This window comes from Aptenodytes forsteri, unplaced genomic scaffold (assembly GCF_000699145.1).
Source record: "Aptenodytes forsteri isolate BGI_AS27 unplaced genomic scaffold, ASM69914v1 Scaffold155, whole genome shotgun sequence".
NCBI lineage: Eukaryota > Metazoa > Chordata > Aves > Sphenisciformes > Spheniscidae > Aptenodytes > Aptenodytes forsteri.
The window spans coordinates 8,983,176-9,005,420 of NW_008794446.1; the positions used below are offsets into that span (position 1 = coordinate 8,983,176).

General features: G+C 38.4%; 1 protein-coding gene across 1 annotated transcript in view; it reads left to right on the top strand.

Annotated features, from left to right (window-relative positions):
* Positions 1 to 22,245, top strand: part of MIPEP (mitochondrial intermediate peptidase) — an 82,196-nt gene that overhangs the window by 846 nt on the left and 59,105 nt on the right. The window contains exons 2-10 of the mRNA XM_009290288.1: positions 2,708 to 2,881; positions 4,853 to 4,941; positions 7,080 to 7,166; positions 8,102 to 8,165; positions 10,859 to 11,041; positions 14,513 to 14,669; positions 15,112 to 15,160; positions 15,808 to 15,868; positions 16,538 to 16,590. Coding sequence (XP_009288563.1) covers positions 2,708 to 2,881; positions 4,853 to 4,941; positions 7,080 to 7,166; positions 8,102 to 8,165; positions 10,859 to 11,041; positions 14,513 to 14,669; positions 15,112 to 15,160; positions 15,808 to 15,868; positions 16,538 to 16,590 — 917 coding nt within the window. The remainder of the gene's footprint in view (positions 1 to 2,707; positions 2,882 to 4,852; positions 4,942 to 7,079; positions 7,167 to 8,101; positions 8,166 to 10,858; positions 11,042 to 14,512; positions 14,670 to 15,111; positions 15,161 to 15,807; positions 15,869 to 16,537; positions 16,591 to 22,245) is intronic.

Below are 22,245 nucleotides of genomic sequence, written 5' to 3' on the forward strand. Positions count from 1 at the left end.
GAGGCGGCTCTGGCTGCCGGCTGCCTTGCGCTTTGCTTTTTTCTCGTGTAATTTTTTATTTTAAAACTTTTAAATCGCGGTGGCGGACACAGCCAGCATGGCGATGTCTGGGCTGTTACCAGAGGGTTAGGCGGTTACATCTTTGTAAGGGTTTGTTTTGGTTCTAATGAACCAAAACGTTCTGTCTTTTGGACAACACGAGTTTGAAAATCGCGGCCTTGTTTATTGAAACGTTTGCTTAGAGCCTCAATAGAGACCATGTGTATATATGTATGCATTACCCCTTCCACTCCCAGCTCTTACCTGGCTGTGTCTTTTTTAATCTGTCAGTGTCATGCCAATGCACTTTGGCAATACTTCAAAATCAATTAGACTGCTGACATCCTCTTGCGTGGATATCATTCTTGACGTTCAGTTGCTTGTGGCAAAAAAGCATTTGTTTGCTGGGTTGGTGGCAGTCGGGCTTTCTGGTTTATTTCTTTTTAGGGTGAGTCGGGTACATTTGTTAATGAGAGTCCTGGGAATCTAAACAAGTTCCTGGACAGTGTAAGATGTGTACTTTCAGTGGCACAGTGCATGCAGAATACTTACACCTGTAAAATCAAGGTGTTAGTCTGCTGACTCAGCTATTCCTGCCATGGTGCCCAGGCTGGTGAAGCTGTTGAACTCTGGGACTAAGGGATTCAGTGGGAACAAATCTGACCTCTGTTTATAATCCAGCACTTGTTTGGGAAACTTCTGGCTCTCCTGCCTCTGCAAGCACACTGGTGTAAGTCTTGCTCCAGGAAATAATCCAGTTAAATATTGTGCATTTGCCTGGTTTAGGGAATGAGTTCTGGATTTGCTTGGCCCCCAGAGAGGATGTAGAGTTCGTTGGGAATAGAGATGCATATTTCAGGCTTGCAAAGAGGCTGTGACAGGTAGGGTATAAATGCTGAGGCTGAGCAAAGAGAATAATGCTGCAGCCATGCAGCCACACCGTTAAAGAACACAGAGAACTGCACCAGGCTTCATTTTTTTGTAATTTTTATGTCAAACTTGGTGTCATATGGAAGAGGAGCTCCATGGCTAATTTGTTTCTAAGAGAAGATACCTCCTGTTCACAGAGGACTACATGCGCACGAAGAGCTCAATTGGGAGGGTGAATGGTGATGCGGGGCAGCAGGAAGGCCAGGAGCTCTCTGGGACCTTGCAGGACACTGCATCAGCTGGCTGAGGATCTGAGTGAAGGGACAGTCTGGAGTCTCTACTACAGCAAGCGTTATTGAAGGGTGGTGTGGTACATGTATATATATATTTGTGTGCATGTGTTTATATACACATGTAGATATATAAAAATATCTTTTTCAGTGTTCATTTCAGTCCAGTTCCTGTTCCCAAATAATAACTTAAAACATGGGAAGTGTGAGGAAAGGGTCTTAGGGTGGCCAGCTTATAGTAAGAGTTAAAAAAAAAAGGCAGTTTTAGCAACAGCGATAGAAAGAAAATAGGAAAAAGCAACTCGGAATATCCCAAATACTTACTTTAGGGGATGCTTTTGCTTCAGAATATATACTTTTTCAGACAAGCTGTCAATTTGCAGCTTTTCATTTTATTTGGATAAATACTTGTAAGCTACATGCAAACCTGCAACTGACTGCTATAATGCAAAGAGTTTGCAGAAGGTGCATTGTAAAGTGACTGGCCTGCAGATTTTAAAATCCAGATTGTGATTTTTAGATGGTGAGGTTAAATTTGGGAAGGGGTGGATGTTGTGTGAAATCACGTAGCTTGTACTATTAGATGCTGTACTTAGGAGGTAAGGAGATGCTCATGTTGCAGTTTGGCGGTTGCAAAGGGAATGTATTGTTTGCACAGATGCTGTTTTATCTTAAATGGAATTTTTTTACTGTTTTAGGTCTGTATTGTGGAACTTCTCTAGCAGGTAGTGTTAGCAATTTTGTTTGCTCTGCAGTAGGATCTCTTTAAATCTCTTCCACAAATGCAGAACATAGCTGCTGTCTGTGTCTACCCTGCCCAAGTCAGTGTTGGACAGGGCCAGGCTTGGTAAAAACTTCAGGAATAAAACTGTTCATAGCATAAAATTTTTGAGTTGTTGCTGATCATTCCTTTGAGATCTGGTTTTCCAGTATTTGGAGCTCATTTAATGAGCCTGAGACAACTGACCGATTGCCTGCAATCCGTTGATATCTAGAGCTGCTGGCCAACTTATTCACTGTTTTGACACTCCTGCTTAGTCCTCACATTCCTTGATAAATCTCTTTTGCTTCAGAGGGATGATTTTCCGTCATTTCAGAATGTAAATGCACATCCTATGATTTGTCTGGTGCCCATGCTTTGGAAGAGAGATAAAAAATGCGTTGAGAAAAGGATGGTATAGGAGGTTATGGGGTAGAAGAGGAGAGTTTGTGAGGATTTGATGCCAAACTTTAAAGGTTTGCCGAGAACAATCCTGGCTAAAAGAACCTCAGTGAGCTTTTGCTCTGGGAAATGGAGATGTTTTAGTGTGACAGCAGTGTCTTTGACTGATTCTGTGACTATTCTCTCTACAAAGACTCTCATGTGGGAACGTTTTAGTGAAGTGTCACAATATGCTAGCTAGGGTCATTTTCGGTAAAGTTTTGTGGTGATAATTCCATCCTGAAATAAAGGGGCAGAAATGGAGGAGAGTAATAGTGATGTGTTTTCATTGTGTTCTGCATTGCAGGGTCTGTTTGGTGTTCCAGAACTGAGCTGTCCAGAAGGATTTCAAGAAGCACAGGACAAAGCATTGCAAGAATCGGAACAGCTAGTCCAGAAGGCATGTTCAACACCACCTGGGCCAGAGACCGTAACAATCTTTGATCAGCTTTCAGATGGCTTGTGCAGAGTAGCAGACTTGGTAAGTTACTTTTTTTTATTATTACTTGAAGCGATTTCTTTTAAACTGACTGACTTAATAAGCTTACACCATGTTGTTCCATTTCATGATTTTCTGCACTGCAGTAAATAGCAGATCAGCTCTGTGAAATTTTGTGTTAAGACAGAAAATTAATTGATTGAAAGTTAATTAAAAGGGCTTTTACCAAATGCTAGGTAACTACAAATCCTGTGAAACTGTCCAGTTAATTTTAAGACAGATGTAAAAATAGTATAAAGGCCTTAACAAGAAAAGTAACAGTGAAATCAGAATTGTATTTCTGCTGTAATATTAATACATAAGCTTTCCAGTGTCACTTACATTATGGAAAACAAGGGGTTGCTCTCAGAGTTAAAGCTGGTGTTGCAATACACATGTTTTTAAGTTGTGAAAGTTTGTAAGGGAAGGTCTATAAAGAACTTAAAGATTGAAAGCAGCAGATGAAACTAAACAGTATCGCCTTTTATTAACACAAGAAAAAATGCAGGTGTTTCCTAGATTGCAGTTTCTGTGGTCCACAGAATTAGAGTACTTGGTCTGATATTCTGAACCACAAAATGTTAAGTTTAACAGAGCACTTTGTATTGCTCTCTGGAAACTGTTTGCCTGAAGTATATCTTTTATAAAAGCACCACTCTTTGTTTCAAGGAAGCAGACCCAACCTTCGTACTGAAATCAGTTCTTAATAAATAGGTCACTGAATTTTTTTACTTTGGTTTTCACATTTGAGTTTCTCTGTGTGTCTTCAGTTCTCACATCTTGCTTCTTACTCTTTTCTAGATTCAAGACATCTTTTGTGCCAGGCACTTTTTCCTTCTGAAAGTACTTACATGCTCTGACAAGTCACTATTCTTCTTTTGTCTCTTATATTTTATACAGACTATGTGTAATTCCTCTTAATCAATCAATATCTAATTAAAACACTAATGTCAGAATTCAGTGGTTATAGTTTTGTATTAGTTTGCTGAGTTAAAATTATCTCCTACATACTACTTTCAGGTTTAGATGTTCAGAGATGGAGAGCTTGCAGAGCTCTGTCTAGAAGCAATTTGGTGACTGTTAGCTGTTGGCAGGAATTTTGAGATCTGCCATTCAGCACCTATTCTGTCAATATTATACAGGATTTTAAACAGGGATTCCAAGAAATAAAAATCTTAAGTGTATAACATTTGTAAGGTTGCCTTTTCAATCAAACTGCAATCATACTGTTAAAGTCAAGCTTGTTTCATGTACTTTCTGTAAAATCATGTTGAATGTTTTCAATGTATTCCTAATCTTTAATTAAATATATTCCTAATGTTTAATTCTTTATCATTTCAATGCCAATTCATGTTGGCAGTCATGGAAGCACCTAGCTCCCCAGCCCCCTTTTAGCATCCTTCTAGCCTTCTGAACTCCTTTAAGTATTTGGAGACTTACTAAAAATCAGTAAGTCAAATGAAAACCCTGTTCTGGATCCAAAAGAACTTCTGGGTTTTCTCTTTAAACATATTTCTTCCTACTAGGTAATGATGTCAAAGCATAACTTGATGGTCTGTACAAAAGAGTAAAAAGGGTTTGAAAACAAACCCTCAATGCAAATTTGGTGGTATGCTGCTTCTTAACTGTGAATTTTAGTTTTAAAAACCTTTTGTAATAACATTTAAATGTATTGGAGTATCTCTATGTTGTAAGGACTCACACCATACTAAAAATGTTTTTAAGAAGTGTGTGGATTAAAGATACTTCTTGGAAAGACTCATTCACTGTCTGGTTTAATAGTTGTCAGCACAGTTTTCCAATAAGCTTTATTTTTTAGGAAAAAAAAAAAGTGCAAATTCTGCAAATAGATTGCACGGAACTGTAGAAATAAATGTTAATGTAAATGGAACTACTTGAGTGTAACTTTGTTTATAATTCAAGATTTTTTTATTTGTCTTTTTGCCTCACTGTTTTCTTCTTCTACTATGTCAGGCTGATTTTGTGAAAATTGCCCATCCTGACTTTGCATTCAGAGAGGCTGCTGAAGAAGCTTGCAGGAACATTGGTACTGTGGTAGAGAAGTATGTTTTCTTCTTTTTTTTTTTTTTTTGCTATTTCCATATGTATCTTTAAAAATTACTGTATGATCATCTATGAAAACGGCAATCAACAAAAAAATATGTAGGAAGGATTTGCATGTGAGAACAAAGTGTCAGTCTTGCTGTTACAGATATTCAAGGATTTAGCTTCGTTACAGTATCTCATGAAAAGTTACTCTATTTTAGTTTCAATTTGTGTTCTGAACAGTTTTTAAGTTATCAACTGACTCCATGTCACTGAAACCCATCAAAGACTCAAAGCTACATTTTTCTAGAACTTGTGACAGTTAACTAGCTGTTGTAAAGCATATGTACAAAGTGCTAATTTGTTTTTAAGATTTAAGCTGTTATATTTCACCACACTTTTTCTTCTGGTTTGCTGACCCCTTGAATTCCAGCCAGTGAGTGGGATATGTGAAAGAGAAAAGAACAGTCTCCTGTTAAAATGAGTGTTTGAGGAGGTGTCTGTCTAGGGCTGAGATATATGCCTGGTCTACCCTAGCATGCTTGTGCTTTATTTAAAACCCCATTTCATAGAACATGTTCTTAAAGACTTCTGTTTCTGAAGTTAGGCTCTTGTTTGGGTCCACCCCCCCCTTTTTTTTTTAAATATCTTAAAACCTAAATCCTGAAAGTTACCTCTGTGGTCCTTGACTACAGTGGATTGATTTGCTTCTCTTCTGCTCTTGCTGCTGCGAGGGTGGAAAGGGGTGATCTTTAGTCTCCAAATACAGTGTCCTTTCAGTATCTTCCCTTCCTGTGGCATTCAGGAGTAGCCTTCTTAAGTGAAAGCTTTACCAAGCAGTACTGTGAAGGTGACCGAGAGTCTGCTGCTTCCCTCAGGATTCCTAGTAAGTGGAGGCAGTGACTGGTTGACCTGGTGTCCCACACTAAGTTGCAGAGGCAGTGAGGCCTTTTGTACTCTGAGGAGGACAGCAGTGCATCAATTTGTTTAGTGAGCCTTGCGACTAACATGGCTGGCTAAAAAGAGAATTCCAAGATTAAATTCAGCAGAAACTGTTACTTTGGTCTTGCCAGCGTGTTTGGGAAACCTTTCACTTGAAAATGGATTTTTCAAGACTTAGATTGAGCACACCATCTGTAACAATATGACTTTAATATCTGAATACCACTTCATATTTAAACTTTGTAGAAAGAAGGAAGTATTGACAAATTAACCTGAGAGGTTCATAAACTATTGTAAATGCTCAAAACTAGCTATTGTTGAATGTTTGTTTTCATGGGCAAATGGTACCCCTCAGGAACTACTAACAATACATACCTGCTTTTAGCCACTTTTTGACAGAGTGCTGGGCTGCTTATTTAGCACCTTCTGTGCGGAGCCTTTTCTGAAGTACAGGCATGATTCAGTGTCTTCTTCTGTCTCTCAATTGGGTATTGGTAATTATTAAGTTCATTTTACAGATGGGGCTGCAGAGGCTTCCTGCACCTCAGCTGATTTAAGAAGTTAGTGCTCAAGACTGTCAAACTGGGGGCTGCTGCCCACCGCAGCTATGCTGACGTATGTGCGTGTGTTTCATTCCCCACTGTGATTCCCACCCAATAATCCAGGTTGACATACATGCTGGTAGTTAACATGCCAGCAAATCTGATGGACATAGTACTGTCTGGCACAGGGACAGTGATGGGCATCTGGAAATGTTCTGGGGATAGAAAGCTCTTAGCCTACTTCAGTGGCAGCCAGCAGCACATTTATCTGATGGCAAACTTGAACACATATTTTCCTTTAATGGAGTCCTTTAAGGATTAGAAAACAGTTCTCCCACCTTTATGCCCTCGCCGTGATTATCTTTGTGTGTGAAAAATAAGCTGTCAGTCTTAGACTTGCTTGTCTTTGCCACAAAATGCCATCCAGAAGTATTTTCCTATTGGATGCACAAGGCCTGTTTCCATGCCAGTTTGTCCACACATCCTTTGTATACAAATTTTGTAGTTTTTAAGTGTGGTTGTGAACAAGAAAGCATTTAGAAAATACAGTCCTTGGTTTTTAGTGTTGTTTTAGTAAATATTAAGCTTTGCCTTTGAATGAGTAGTACCAAGAGACTGAAATACTAGTGTTTGTTGCTAATGTGTGATTCTTTTACTCTGTATCTTTCCAGACTAAATACAGATATTGAACTGTGTCAGAGTTTGAGACGTCTGCTAGCTGATGAAATTGTTATGAGTTCACTCGATCCAGAAACCAGGTACTTACTAATGCTTACAGATTTAGATTTTTGGATAGTATATACTATTCCTTATTGTGCTTATATTTTGTGTTTTGTTAAATTAATTAAATACAACTGGAAAACATACCGCATCTCTGTTACTAATTTATTAGTCACTACTAAATTAACTGCACAGGAGTTAGGAAGTTAGTAGTTGTGTAGTCTTGGAGGATGTCTCTGTGACTGTAGGGCACAAGATGTATTTAAGCTGAATAACTGAGATCTGCAAAAACAAAAAAATGAGAACTTAAGATTTTCTTCAATAACACCATTTTGATTAAAATGAGATGCTGTACTGTGGTGTATATATTAGTGTTTTTAGCAATAAAAGTAGGGAACAGACTATATAACTTGATTTCAGTTCATAGAAACTTATTTATATCTTTCAAAATCAGATTATCAGTATATTTATTTAAAGCTTACTTTATGGTTGCTGTAAAATGTTTTATTGGCTGCTTATTCAGTTATAGCTTTGAATTATTTATTCGCTGACATGGTTAGACAAGCTTAATGTTTGAGTAAGTTACTTCCTTCTTCCTTCTTTCCCCACAACCAAGGATGTTAGATTTGAAGAGGTCTTTTTCTGATCTGTTAGAATAAATGAAGTGTCAAATGAAAATGGTAATTTGCACAAATTGGTTAAACATCTAGATTAATGTAGTGGAATTATTTTGAAAGATATTTTCAATGCAGATGACTAAAATAACTACAAAGGAAAAGTCCTATTTCACTGAGTAAACTGTTAAGGACCTAAAACATAGAAAGTCTGTGTCCATAATAACAATACTCATAACTGTGGTGTTATTCTCGTTGAAAGACATGAAACCTAAATAACTACTAAGGGCAAAATCTGTTAAGAAATTATGCTTACTATCAAATGAGGCTGTTTTAACAGGGATTTACTGTATTTTTAGGCGAGTGGCAGAACTTTTTATGTTTGATTTTGAGATCAGTGGCATTCATTTGGATGAAGAAAAGGTAATTTTTGGCTACAATTTATGAACAGAAATTTACCTGACTACCAAAGACCACATAATGAAACATGTGGGACATGAATCATGTGATTCTGGGCCAGTTTGTCCTCCAAGATTTCCATTGTCCTCTGTGGAATTTTGTCTTCTCAGAAGTGATTAATTTTGTCTATTTTAAATCACTTCTAAAGTGCTTTTTTTAATGTTGTTTTAGATATTAGTTGGCGCTTCTTCCCAGTTTGGCCCTCATCATTCCTTTGTCTGTTCTGAAAAGTTGTAAGCAAGACCTGGGATCCTGCTTCCTTTGATTGGTGTCTGCATCACATATTTAAAATAGCTGCTTAGCTGTCTGAACAACCTATTTACAGAGGGGGGGAAAAGCAGCACCCAGTGCACTGTGATGACAGGTTAATCAAGTAGAGTGTTTTAGAAGGGATCAGGTGTGTGTCCAGGCTCTCCTTTGGTGCTCATGTAACCAGAAGTTGTAAATCTTGTTCAAAATTGAATGTCTGGGCATGGTCTGATTACCTCTTTTGGAGCTTTTACATGCTTTTGCAGTAGTTAGTGATGGATTTGCCATCGGCTTTCACCATGCTTTGTGGTATGGATGCTCTGTTGGATGTCTGTTCAATAACTACAAGGAAAAGTCCTATTTCACTGAGTAAACTGTTAAGGACCTAAAACATAGAAAGTCTGTGTCCATAATAACAATACTCATAACTGTGGTGTTATTCTCGTTGAAAGACATGAAACCTAAATAACTACTAAGGGCAAAATCTGTTAAGAAATTATGCTTACTATCAAATGAGGCTGTTTTAACAGGGATTTACTGTATTTTTAGGCGAGTGGCAGAACTTTTTATGTTTGATTTTGAGATCAGTGGCATTCATTTGGATGAAGAAAAGGTAATTTTTGGCTACAATTTATGAACAGAAATTTGCCTGACTACCAAAGACCACATAATGAAACATGTGGGACATGAATCATGTGATTCTGGGCCAGTTTGTCCTCCAAGATTTCCATTGTCCTCTGTGGAATTTTGTCTTCTCAGAAGTGATTAATTTTGTCTATTTTAAATCACTTCTAAAGTGCTTTTTTTAATGTTGTTTTAGATATTAGTTGGCGCTTCTTCCCAGTTTGGCCCTCATCATTCCTTTGTCTGTTCTGAAAAGTTGTAAGCAAGACCTGGGATCCTGCTTCCTTTGATTGGTGTCTGCATCACATATTTAAAATAGCTGCTTAGCTGTCTGAACAACCTATTTACAGAGGGGGGGAAAAGCAGCACCCAGTGCACTGTGATGACAGGTTAATCAAGTAGAGTGTTTTAGAAGGGATCAGGTGTGTGTCCAGGCTCTCCTTTGGTGCTCATGTAACCAGAAGTTGTAAATCTTGTTCAAAATTGAATGTCTGGGCATGGTCTGATTACCTCTTTTGGAGCTTTTACATGCTTTTGCAGTAGTTAGTGATGGATTTGCCATCGGCTTTCACCATGCTTTGTGGTATGGATGCTCTGTTGGATGTCTGTTCATAGCTCATGTTCCCGTATAAAGTTAATACCTTGTTTATTTGAGTCATTCCCTCCAAAAAGATCTGTACAAAGGCTCATTTACCAGATTTATGTGGTAAAGTTACTCTGAAGATCATGGTTGTGATGGTGTTTTGTGACCTGGAAAATGCTTCTAGAATATTTTTAGAATTACTTTGTACAAAGAACAACTCTGAAACTTGGACTCTGGGTTTTATTTCTGATTTGAGTATTGATTCTACAGTGCTTCATCCCCTTTCAGTTACAGTGTCACTCGCCCCTTATTTTTACACATTTTCCTCTTCCTCCACTGCCTATTCCACTTTTCTTCTGTTGCATGCTGCTCAGTGTTTCTTTTCAATTCTCATTTCAGACTTTAGAAATCCTTCACTGTCATAAGGTGAAATTTACTTCTGCTACAAAGAATTTCTGCTTTTTAAAATAAAACTCAAAAGATGTATTTTAAAGAGTAAGGGTGGAATGGGAGGACAGAGATCTGCAGGTTTTGTCATTCTTTGGACTTTACAAGTATGTTGTATCTGTACCCTCAGCCTTTTCTTTTGAGCTATGAACCCACAGGCAATAGAGAGCATACTCTACTAACATGAGCAAGTTCACTGAAGCAAATCTTACAGTAACGTTAAATGTGTGAAATACTGTAAGGATGGTGATAAAACCCTAAATCACAAACTCCTCGGAGAAAGGGTGAAATACGGTCTCCAGAAAATAGTGCAATACAAACAGTAACAAGACAACTGTAATTCTGTATCTATTTCAGGATGCTAGTAGGATTTATCTGTCTCGGTGATGCCTCTTTTTTTCTCCTTTGTGTTTTACATAGCAATCATATTAGGCATAGTTTTATAAATGCTTTCCAAGCAGCTAGCAAAGTTTATGTAAATTCTACTTAAACTCCACTGTACATTTTCTTACTACAGAAACGTAGGCATTTTCTTTCAAATTTCAATCCTATATGAAATTATAGATCTGTATGAGCATCTGATCTTGTTGACTTCAGCCCTACAGTAGGATTTTGTTGATGCTATAGGTCTAACCTTAAATGTTGTATTTTCTGCTTCATTTCTGGAAAAGTCCTTTAAGGTTTTAGAAACTCTGAGTTCTGCTTGTATTATGTCTGAAGATATTATGTATTTTGTCCTGTATTTTTCTTACAGCGTAAAAAGGCAGTCAACCTCAACGTCAGAATATTGGATTTATGTAATGAATTTCTGACAGGAACTCACCTTCCCAACAAGATTGACAAACATGTTTTGCCAGAGCATATTCGGTATAATTTTACAGCTGAAGGCAATTACTTACAAGTTGCTGGTCTGCATGCTGATTGTCCCGATGATCTGGTGTGTATTCCCTGAGTTTGCTTTGGCATACTCTATAACAAAAGTGGGTATCAGTTATTTTACTTGTTATTGAGGCATATGCATATGGTTTATGATGATGATGTTATGACTAACAAGAACTGTTTTAGAACTTAATAATCAATGGCAGCCTTGGCTTTAGCAGCTGTGAAATAATGGAGGTGAAGATTCTGAATGGATTGAGGAAAAAGAGGGCCAGAATACAGACCCTGGATTTCAGGCGAGCAGACTTCAGCTTATTCAGTAAACTGAGAGGTGGGATCCCATGGGATGCAGCTCTGAATGGTAAAGGAGCTCAAGAAAGCTGGCAGTTCTTTAAAGGTAGCATCCTCCAAGCACACAAGGATATTAAGATACTCGGTATCAGCACATCCTGATCCTTAGAAAGCCAAACAGATGTGTCAGGAACCAGGCTTGGCAAGCAGGGAACTCATGACAAAGCTTCATCTCCTAAAGGTAGCAGACAGGAGGTGGAAGCAGGTCCAAGATACAAGGGAGGAATTTAGAAATATTGCCTGTACGTGTAGGCATGATGTCAGGAAGGTCAAAGCTCAACTGCAGTTGAGACTTGCAAGGGACATTAAAGGCAACAAGAAAAGCAGCTACTGCGGCATTAGTGCTAAAAGGCCAGACAAGGAAAAGGTGGGCTCGGTGCTGAGTAAGGTGGGTGACTTAGTGGCAGAAGACACAGATAAGACTGAGGTGCTGATCGCTTTCTGTGCCTCAGTGTTCACCAATGAGTTCTCCCAGCCCACTGTGCTTAGTGAAAGGGTTCAAAGAGAAGAACAACCAGCACTGACCCTGGCAACAAAAAAGGCCAACAGCATCCTGGACTGCATGTAAGGACTGGTGGGAGATGTGGTGGTCGGAGGCCGTCTTGGGCTTAGTGACCATGAAATGATAGAATTCTCGCTTCTTGGTGAAGTAAGGAGGGGGGGCAGCAAAACCACAACCATGGACTTCCGGAGGGCGGACTTTGGCCTGTTCAGGACGTTGGTTGAGAGAGTCCCGTGGGAGACGGTCCTGAAGGGCATGAACAGGGGGAGCCAGAGACTGAGGGAAGAGATTATAGCCCTTTACTCATCACTCTTTAGGAGTGACTTCAATGGAGGCCACCAAGATGACCAGGAACTGGATTGCTTGCACTGTGAGGAGAGGCTGAGGGATCTGAGCTTGTCCACCCTGTAGGAGAGGTGGCTTTGGGGGGACCCTGACAGCAACCTGCCAGTACATACAAGGATATCATGGAGAAGATAGAGCCAGGCTCTTCAGAGAGGTGCATGACAGGAGGACAAGTGGCAACAGGCACAAGTTGAAGTGAGAAATGCCGACTGGAGAAGTTTTTCCTGATGATGATAACCCAAGCAGTGAAACAGAGAGGTCATGCTATCTCTCCCATCTGTGCAGGGTTTCAGGACCTGACTGGAAAAAGCTTTGTGCAACTTGTTCTTACCTCATAGCTGACCCTGCTTTGTGCAGGAGGTTGGATTAGAGACCTCATCCCATCCAACCTGAATTATGCTGAATGATCTTATTTTAGTTATTGCTAATGATGCTTTTCTAAAAAGAATTCATTTCGCTTTTGTTTATAAATTGAAAATTAATTTAGACTCTTTGAAATGTGACAGTGGTTCCTTAGTCTTTTAGATATGACTCTAGGATCAGGTATGTATTACAACACTCAAGTGTTCTGTTTTCACTTACTGTATAGTTAAGTAATCGAGGTGACTGAAATCTTGTTTGTCATGAAAAAGAGAAAAGCTTGCTGTGGTAGAACTCAAGTTGTAATGTTTATTTTCTGTAAGAAATTAAAAATGAATTAAATTATGGCACTGATAGGATGTAAATAAAGGAATAATACTCACTGCATGTCATCTATAAACTCTTGTCCTGAAAATAGTGTGATCTGTAGAATTGCTACTGAAGCTATGAGTAATACATCAATTAAAGAATGCAGTTCTCTGAGTTAGATCTTTGGAGAGGCTCTTGGGAAATCATAAAATTTAGGTTGGAAGGGACCTCTGGAGCTTGTCAGTTTGAGTCTGATCCTGTTCAGAGCAGGATCAAGTAGATCAGGTTTCTCAGTGAGAGCTGAGTTTTGAACACTTTGCAAGGATGGAGATACCATTACTTCTCTGGGCAGCCTGTTTGACCACCCTCACTCTTTTTTTCCCTGATACCAAATTGGAATTTTTCATCTTCCAGCTTGTGTCCATTACATCTCCTCTTCTTGCTCTGCACTTCCAAGAACGGTCTGGGTGCATGTTCTCTACGCCCTACTGCTAAGCAGATAAAGATTAAGATCTCCTTTGAGCTTTTTCTTCTTTAGGCTGGACAAACCCAGCTTTCTCAGCCTCCATTCTGTGTCATGTGCTCCAGCTCCCAGACATCTTGGTGGCCCTACGCTGGACCCACTCCAGTATGTCAGTGTCTTTCTTGTCCTACGGAACCCAAATCTGGACATGGTACTCCAAATGTAGTCTGGACAGTACCAAGCAGAGGGAAGCAATCACATCCATGGACCAGATGGCTGTACTCTTTCTAATAGAGCTCAGTATACTGTTGGCCTTTGCTGCAAAGACACACTGCTGAACTGTGTTCAAGGAAGGGGAATCATTTTACTTTATCTGTTTTTTTTAAAAAATGAAATCATGGTGGAACAGAACAGGTATGAAATGCTTGTGAATTATTACAGTCATATTTTTTATAAACCCAGGACCTGCATTCTTGTTGAATATATTATCCAAGAGAGAAGCTCACTTCAAATGAAGACAAGCATAAGTTGTTGCTGGATTTCTTAAGCCTATTCCATATGTACCAAATAAAGATTATCTTCAATTGGTTTGTGAAACATAAAAAGCATTTTACCAAATTTTCTGAGGCTTGAGGTGGTTTTTTTTTTTTTGAGAGTTACAAAGAAACCCAAACAAACCAGAAATAGGAGAAGGACTGATTTCCGTGGGCAGATGGGGCAGACTAATAGCTTACTACTTCAAAAGAAATAAGGCTTTTCTCTTCCACTTTTTTCACTCCCCTGACCTTGTCTCTGGTTCTTATCAGATCCTTCCATAAGCCAGCTTAACTGATGTGCAGAGAACAATTTGACTTTCTTTTGGGTTTATTTTCAGAAGTTTTAGTGAGTTAAGACAGCCCACAGAGTGGTCTGAGAAGCATAGATGTTGGCAGAAGGAGGGAGGCAATGAGCAGAGAGGGGACTGTTGACAGGAGTAGAGAACAGGACCCTTTTTGGCAGTCTTGATCTGTTAGGTTGTCTCATTGCATTTCCTCATTCCATCTTTAATGGATAAGAGAGTCATAATTATCAGGCAGTTGTAATTACTATTGTTAAAAGGCTTTAGGCCTTTTCCCAGCAATATCAGTGAAATACAGCTATAACTTGTTTCCCTTAAAATTGCACTGTAGTAATATGACCTTTTATTTTTTTTGTATTAGGTACGAGAAGCTGCTTACAAGATTTTTCTCTACCCAAATGCTGAGCAGTTGAGCCATTTAGAAGAATTGCTTGCTAGCCGAAACAGTCTGGCACAGTTGGTTGGGTATGACACCTTTGCCCACAGGGCTCTTCAGGGAACAATGGCCAAAAATCCAGGTATAAGGCATGTGTGGAAGGACATGCTGAGAAATCAAATGCACTGTGTTAGGTATGAGGTCAAAAGTTGTTAGTTTCTTTTGCCAAGTTTACACATACTTCTTCCAGTGAAATATCTTATTGCAGTTACATTTTTCTGTATGCAATACTCATTCTGTAAATGGCAATACTCACTGAGCAGGAACCAGTGTTTTTGTTCAGAATGAATGCTCACTCCTTAGATTATGAAGTTGCCATTATCCCAGCATGTAACAAAGTGAACGTGGTACTAAATTCTCTTGACATGATGGCACAGTGGTCAACGGAATAGTTTGTTGTTCTAAAAAGAACTTTGTTGTTCTAAGGGAGCTTGTTTTGTTTGGAATGCTTTGATGTAAACTTAATATCTTTTAAGGGAAGAAATCACTTTCTTAACTTTTTTTTTCCCCCATTTTACTTCTAGAGACAGTAAGACAGTTTCTGGAGAAGCTTTCCGACCAGTTGTCTAAAAGGTATGTCTTTTTCACTAAGTTGTTTTTCTAACCATACTGTTTATTTCAAGAAGAGAGGGACTTGTGCACTAATGAGTTACTCAGTGCTGCTTATTACATGCTCTGATGAAACAAAAAGCAAGACTTTCTCAAGGTTTTGAGGGGAGCTATCAGCTTAGAATAAATTCTGTGTCTGTGATCAGAGAACACCCAGGACTGAATGCAACAAGTGATGTGCCAAGAAATGCAGGCAACAGCAAACAAGAAGGCCAAGTTTAAGTGTTGAAGAACACCTCTCCTGGTCTTCTCCCCATACGCACAACTCCATATATTTTACATCTATAGGCAAATTTCCCTGTTTGTCCTCGCCTCCCTTAGTTTCACATGGTACAAAACAGTTTCATCACTGTGTATAAATGGGATGTATTGTAAGAAAGAAAATGCTTTGGAGGTGTACAACCAGAGTAAGAGGGACTTGATTTGAAGGTACCTGAATGACAGAAGCATAATGGAAAAGTTCTTTTACCATAGTATGTGGGCCTGCAATTTTATAGAGTACTAGCAATCTCTGATGATAGGCATTTTCTTAGGACAGAGTATTATGGTGTACTGTAGTCCATTGCTCAAAAATCTTTCATTAACACTTTCATCATAAAAATATTTTTCAGAACTCAAAAAGATTTTGAAATGATGACAAAGATGAAAATGAAGCTCAACCCCCAGAATTCAGTAGGTTAAATTTTCGTGTCGTTTTCCGTTTTGTTTCTTTTTAAAAATATAGTATAAGCTAACCTTGTTCTACAAGAAAGATTAACTATTTTAGTTAATGTACTAGTGTACAACACATAGTATAGTTAGAAAGAAAAACTTTCTGTCTTCTGGCTTCAAATGCTTTTTGACTGCTTAGCTGCTATTTGTATTAAAACCAAGCATTGAGTGCAAGATAGCTGTTGGTTTATACAAAATGATATTGAGATAACCAAAACAAAGTGGTGAACGTGAATATTACTTTGTTTTGAATGAATTAATAGACTCATTTGAAAAATAAAGGCTGTACTTTAGGTTAGATGCATGTCCAGTTTGCACACTGTATTGTATGTATCCTAATTCTGTACATAACTAGCTTTATCTTTTTATTTGAATTGAGTGTATTTCTTGGAATCTGCTATGAAGTCCCATTATATATTTGAATAAGAAGAACCATCTTCAAGCAAATGTTAAAAAAAAGGTTTCAAGTTATAATACATGATGCTATTTCTGATGATGTTTTTAGCACTGAATGTTTCCCATTGTGTTTTAAAGTTCTGTGACTGCAAAAATATTCAAAGGAAACAAAACTTTTACTTTGGGTTCACTTGTTGTCCACTATTGTAATTATAAGCTGGAATTCTCTTTCAGAAGCTGATGCCATGGGATCACCCTTACTACAGTGGCGTTCTTCGTGCTGAGAGGTAAGCTCCTTATGTTCATGATTGTAATGTAAATGAGTGTCTTTATTTCATTCCTTGCAATAAGGATGAAGAAAGTCTTCAATGTAAACAGGATTTCTTTCTTTGAAGATGTACTTCCATACGAAAAAATAAGAGTGGGGCAGTTGTTTGTAACATTGTAACATTTCTTAGTTACTGCTGGAATGCCTGTAGAAATTTTTGGCTCCTCTGTTGTTTTATGGGGAAGTATTGGCCCTCTTTGAAGATACAAGAGGATGAAACGGTTTCAGAACAGCTAGAAAATCCTTATTCTTGTTTTGCTTTTAGCTCTTTGCTGAGTTGCAGTAATGTTTAAAAATAAATTTTGACCACTGAATACAATCTAATTCCTCTTCATATTTTAACTATATTGTACTTCTTACTGAACGTGCACCTATCATCCCCTTCTACAGACTTGAAATAGCAACTTCTTGAATAGATCTTCACTTTTTACGGATAGAATTCATTCTCATCTCTCCTGCAAAGACTGGGAAATAAATCCTCTACACAGACTTAAATAGTGCACAAGACCTTTGCACGTAATGAGATGCCAGCTCTGAAAGATGTGAGCCCTACATGTTGCCTTTATTAGGTCAGCAGCGGTGACCTTTTAGGTTTGTGTTGGAAAAGATAATTCCAAGTTGTGCTTCTCTCACAAGAGGGGAAGGAAAAATCTTCCTTCACTGCAGATTTGTAGTTTTTTGTTTTTTAAACAAACTTAGACTGGATGTATCTGATTAAAGTAGTAGTTTACTCTGGATCAGAAAGCTATGGTAGTATAGACGTGGCATGGAAGGATTGCCAGCAGTTGGCCTGGCTATTCTGCTGCTTTCTTGTACTTTGTTACAGAGGCAGCAGTTTTATGAGCAGCAGCTCTATTATTGGCCTTGTCTTAGGCTGCTGCATGCTCAGATGGGAACTGAGCTATATATGTGCAGCAACGTTCGTGTCCTGGGCGCGCAGAGCTTGCTGTGCAGGGGAGGGAGAGGGATGTCCAGCTGCTGGGTCTGCTCCTGGCAGCTGATGCCGGAGCATGCAGCACTCCACAGCGTATGCGTGGATTGCTTGTTTGTGGCACGGCCTGGGAGTGGCTGCTTTTGTTTTAAACTGGACATGTAGCAGACACGCTTCTGTAGAAGTGGGAACGAAGTAGTGGTTATACTGGAGGAGAGTCAAGGTCCATCTGGCTCCAAATCCCACCTTAGCAGTGGTCAGTAGCAGTCTGCAGAAGAGCACTGTCGTACTTGTTCAAGATACTCTCTTGTAGCTTACAGATCTCCTTTACCTGGCCTGTATAGTGTCTTCAAAACAGCAAGAATTACATTCTGATACATAGTGCTTAACATTACTGTCAAATGTTGATGAAATTTATTGTCTATGTATCCTATTTATTTTCTACATTTCCTATAGTGTCTGCTTTTCCTGTTTTCAGAATTAGTGTGTCCCATAAGGGTTAGAGCGTTAGGTGTAGAAGGCTCTGTGTTTGTTTCTTTCTCCTGGAGGAGTGTCTTCTGATACTGTGTTATTGTCCTTCTTTCTGATACTGTCTTACTGTCCTTCTTAGATCATCTCATGAAGCTAACCATATTGTAATTGAGTTGCTGATGATCACAAATAGATTATTCTGCTCATTTTGGCATTAGGAAGAAAAATATTTCCTTTCCTTGTGGGGCTTTGTAAAAGACCCAATAAAGTTACTTTACTTTAAGAATTGCATGGCAGCCTTATGAAAGGAGAGCTGCAGGTAAAACAGACCAAGACATTGGCACTGTATCTTTGCTATTTTTTATTTATTCAGACAGGAAGTCTGGCAGCTGGGTCAGTGTGAAGAATCTCCTGAACCTATGTAGGGCCTCCCTGATTACAATGTAGGATTGGGGCCCAACCTTTTTCTCCCTCCAGGTTGGGCAGGAATAGTTTTTTTCTGGCAGGTATATAAGCATCTACAAGACAGGGAAGGAAAAGTAGTTTTCCTCTCCGTTGTGTGCAGCAGTGTTTCGCTAAAAAACAAGGGCTTAGGTCTTTCACTGTCCTGTTTTCTGTATAGTGGTCTATCTTTGGGGAAAAGTTTTTGATCTGGCAGTGACTTAACAATGCTTTACATTCATTCTGCCCGTATGGTAGGTATTTAACAGGGTACTGGATACTGTGTAATCAGCCCCGAAAAGTAAAACTCACTTCTCCACTGCATAGTATCAGTGGCCGTGCTTTATGACTGAAACCAGGCAGGAGTCAAGAGAGTATTCATACAACACCCAGAGGACAGGAATATACCTTGTCATGTCTGTGCCCTAAACATGTTCTGTTTGCCACTTAGTATCTATGTAAATGTGAATCCACTACCCTTTAGGTTGTATTTGTACTTACCTCTGTTTGACCACATCCTTTCTTGAATGCCCCTTGGATGCTATGGTATGTTCAGTTCAACACTTTTGTAACTGGAAGATGAGAACCATATCTGTCACAAAGCTTCATACTGGCAGGAGTTAGACTTTTGGCTATTTGTTGTTACTCTCTTTCTAACTGAGCCAATTATCTTCTAGTATTAAATTATGTCTCTAAGGAAAAGTGATGTTGTTTTCCTTGGTTTGTTATTTTTTCCCCCCTCCTGGGAAGATAATTTATACTTTCTGTTTGTTTGGGCTTTTTTATTGTATCGTGTTTAATTTTATTTATTTATAAGATAAATAACTTACTTAATTTTTACTTATTGTATCCTATTTTATTTTGCGATTTTGCATCATGGAATGACAAAACATGTTTTCAAACACGATATATTTACCTGTCATGCATTTCTCCCATTCTTAGTATTCTTTGTTTAGTAGATTAATTATTTTGTTCCTCAAAGGTTTCTTTTTTTTGGAAGAAATTTACTTTTAGCTTTGTCTTTTACAGAAATGCCATGGTCATATTTGTAATAGTGCTGTGCGCAGAGCATGGCTTACATTTTTGTCTGTCGTGTTTTGGGACTCAGTAGTAGTTTGGTGGATTTCTGTACTGTTAGGAATTTCTTTTTTTTTCTACTTAGTAAAATGTTTTTGTTGAAAGGGAAGCAAATCTATGCTTTTGGATATTTCTTTTGGACTACTATTGTCACTGTGGCTCCAGCTGATGTACAGAACCATAGTTTCCCAGATACTGTCAGGTACATAAGATGCAGATTATCTTTACAAACCTAGGTATAAAGGAACAGACTACAGCGGTTTAGTTCTTGATTAAGTAACTTAGCAACGTTCTATTATGTTGCAGATGCACCACTACGGGGTGCAAGAAATATTATAAGGGGTAGTGTCTGTGTCTGCTGAAGAAGGTTTACTGTTAACTATTTTGGTTTATACAACCATATTTGCAAACAGAAATGTGAGCAAACATTAGACAATGTGATCCTGATGTGATCTTTTACTTCCTCTTTAGTTCTCTAGATTTTGACCAGCTACATCAATTTGTCTTGAATGACACTGAAACTTATGACATATTTTTAATGTGTCTGTTTTATATCTGTATGTTGATATTTTAAATGTATTTATATGTTTTATATTCTAAATATATGTTTATTCTATATTAGAACAGGATTAAAGAAACAAATCCTTTGTTAGATTCCTCATAATTAGTTTTAAGAGCTGGATATTTACTTCTGAAGAATGTAGGATATTCACCTGCGTTTGGACTATTGAATTTTAATGATATTTGCTGTCGTATCAGGTTGCCTTTATTTTTACTCTTTGCTTCTACAGTTTACTGACCATTTCTGCTGTTTTGTAAGTTGAGCAGCAGGAGGAGCTCCAGACTTAATTCACAGAGTACGTTTTTCTTTCTGTAAACTTAGCCACAATAATTTTGTTTCTGTCAGCTTTCACCAAGTCTTTTCCCTGGAAACTTGATCCTACTTCAAAAGTGTAAGTCTCCCATTGATGGTAACAGAATAGTTTACTACTTTTTTTTTTTTTTTTTTTTAAATCATGTTAAGTAGCCTCTCTGGCTTTAGACCCACACTTATGACAGTGTAATGTTTTTGTAGCTATAGTTTAAGTGGCAGAGAAAATATATGTCAGTATAAATGTACATTTAAGAGAAACTGGAGACAAAAGTCTGAAATTCATGGTAGTAGTATCTTAAAAGAAGATAGAGTAATTAGGAGAACCTCAAGAATTTTGGCAGGCTAAGGGTAATAAAGGAGTGAATGCTAGAACATGCTTCAGCCTCTAACAAGTAAGAAGATGTCTAATATGTATATTATAAAAATAATACTGTTGCGTTTTAGTGCAGGCAAGTACCACAGTATTAATTAAATCCCATTACTTCTCAGTAAGTGCAGCTGCATTTATAAATAATTCTCAAGGCCCTGATCTTGCAAAGATGTAGTAGCCTTGCTGACTTCTTCCGCGTCATAAAAAAACCCCAGCAACTCTGAGGTCAACTGTTTGCCTTGAAGGTGGGATTGACTGTGCTTAAGCCACTTCTGATGGAGGCACAGAACTATTCTTGAGAACTGTCAATGGTGAGCTTAGTGTATTTGGTGTTGACTCTTGTTTCCCTAACCTTTGGTGCTTACCAGGCTGGGCTGACTTCGCTGGCTGTAATTCACTGTTGGGATTTTTGCCAAAATGTCACAGATTTTATTCAACTTGCAACTGGGATATGCTTGCAGGATATTGCACTCTGTGCTGGTCCGTCTCTTTGGGACTGCAGAAATAAGTAAGACTGGCCTTGGGGATGAACAAATCAATGCCAAAATAATCCAGTGTCCTGCTGTGTAGAAAAGAGAAGCCACCATAGCAACTGCAGGCATTTTGGATCTTAGGGTGACCAGCTGAGCAGAAATTAGGAATAACTCATCTCCTTTCTTTTTGGGACTGTATATAGGCTGCTGGCTTCAAGGGAGAGTGGGCAGCATTTTTCGTTTTTTGGAGGGGTAGGTTCAATACCAAGGTACCTAAACATGACTGGGTGTTTCTCAAGTTGCTAAAAGCTGCAACTAATGTTGAGGTTTGCAAGTTACTTGTAAACAAACTTGTTTATGGCTGCTTTTTGTTAAATTATTTTTAGTTTAACGAAAGAGTGTTCTCTGTTGGGAACACCGTGTGGAAAAATAGCCCAGACCCTTTGTGGAATATGTGAGAAAACTGTCACTCTGTTCAAATTGAAAGCTGAAGTGGAAAAATAATGCAAATTTTAAAAGAACCAGGAAATCTTTCAACCAAAGTGCTCATAGAGAAGGAAAACTTTCTATAACTATCTGTTTATAAGCACGGGAAAGCATGCCTTCTATTAAATCAACTAATGAAGGTGCAAAAAGTGCATTTAACTTACCAGTCACTAAGCTAGTGGACTAAGCTTTTTGGAGGAAAACCTGGAAGTCCTTGAAAGGGTTGCTGTGAAGCAGAATTGAAGTTTCAAGAATTATTTCTTTATTCAAAACATTGTGGAAGGACAAAGAAATTACTGTTGATTTGAAAACAAAGTCAAATCTAAAAGTTGCATACAGTGTCGGTACCAAACCAATAATCCGAATTACACCCTGACCTCCTCCAAAATATTCTATGAAGTACACTGAACAGAAAGAAAAACGGAATGTGAGATACAGGTGCTATTTTATGGTTGATGAGAGTACAAAGGCTTTCTATTATTATTATTATT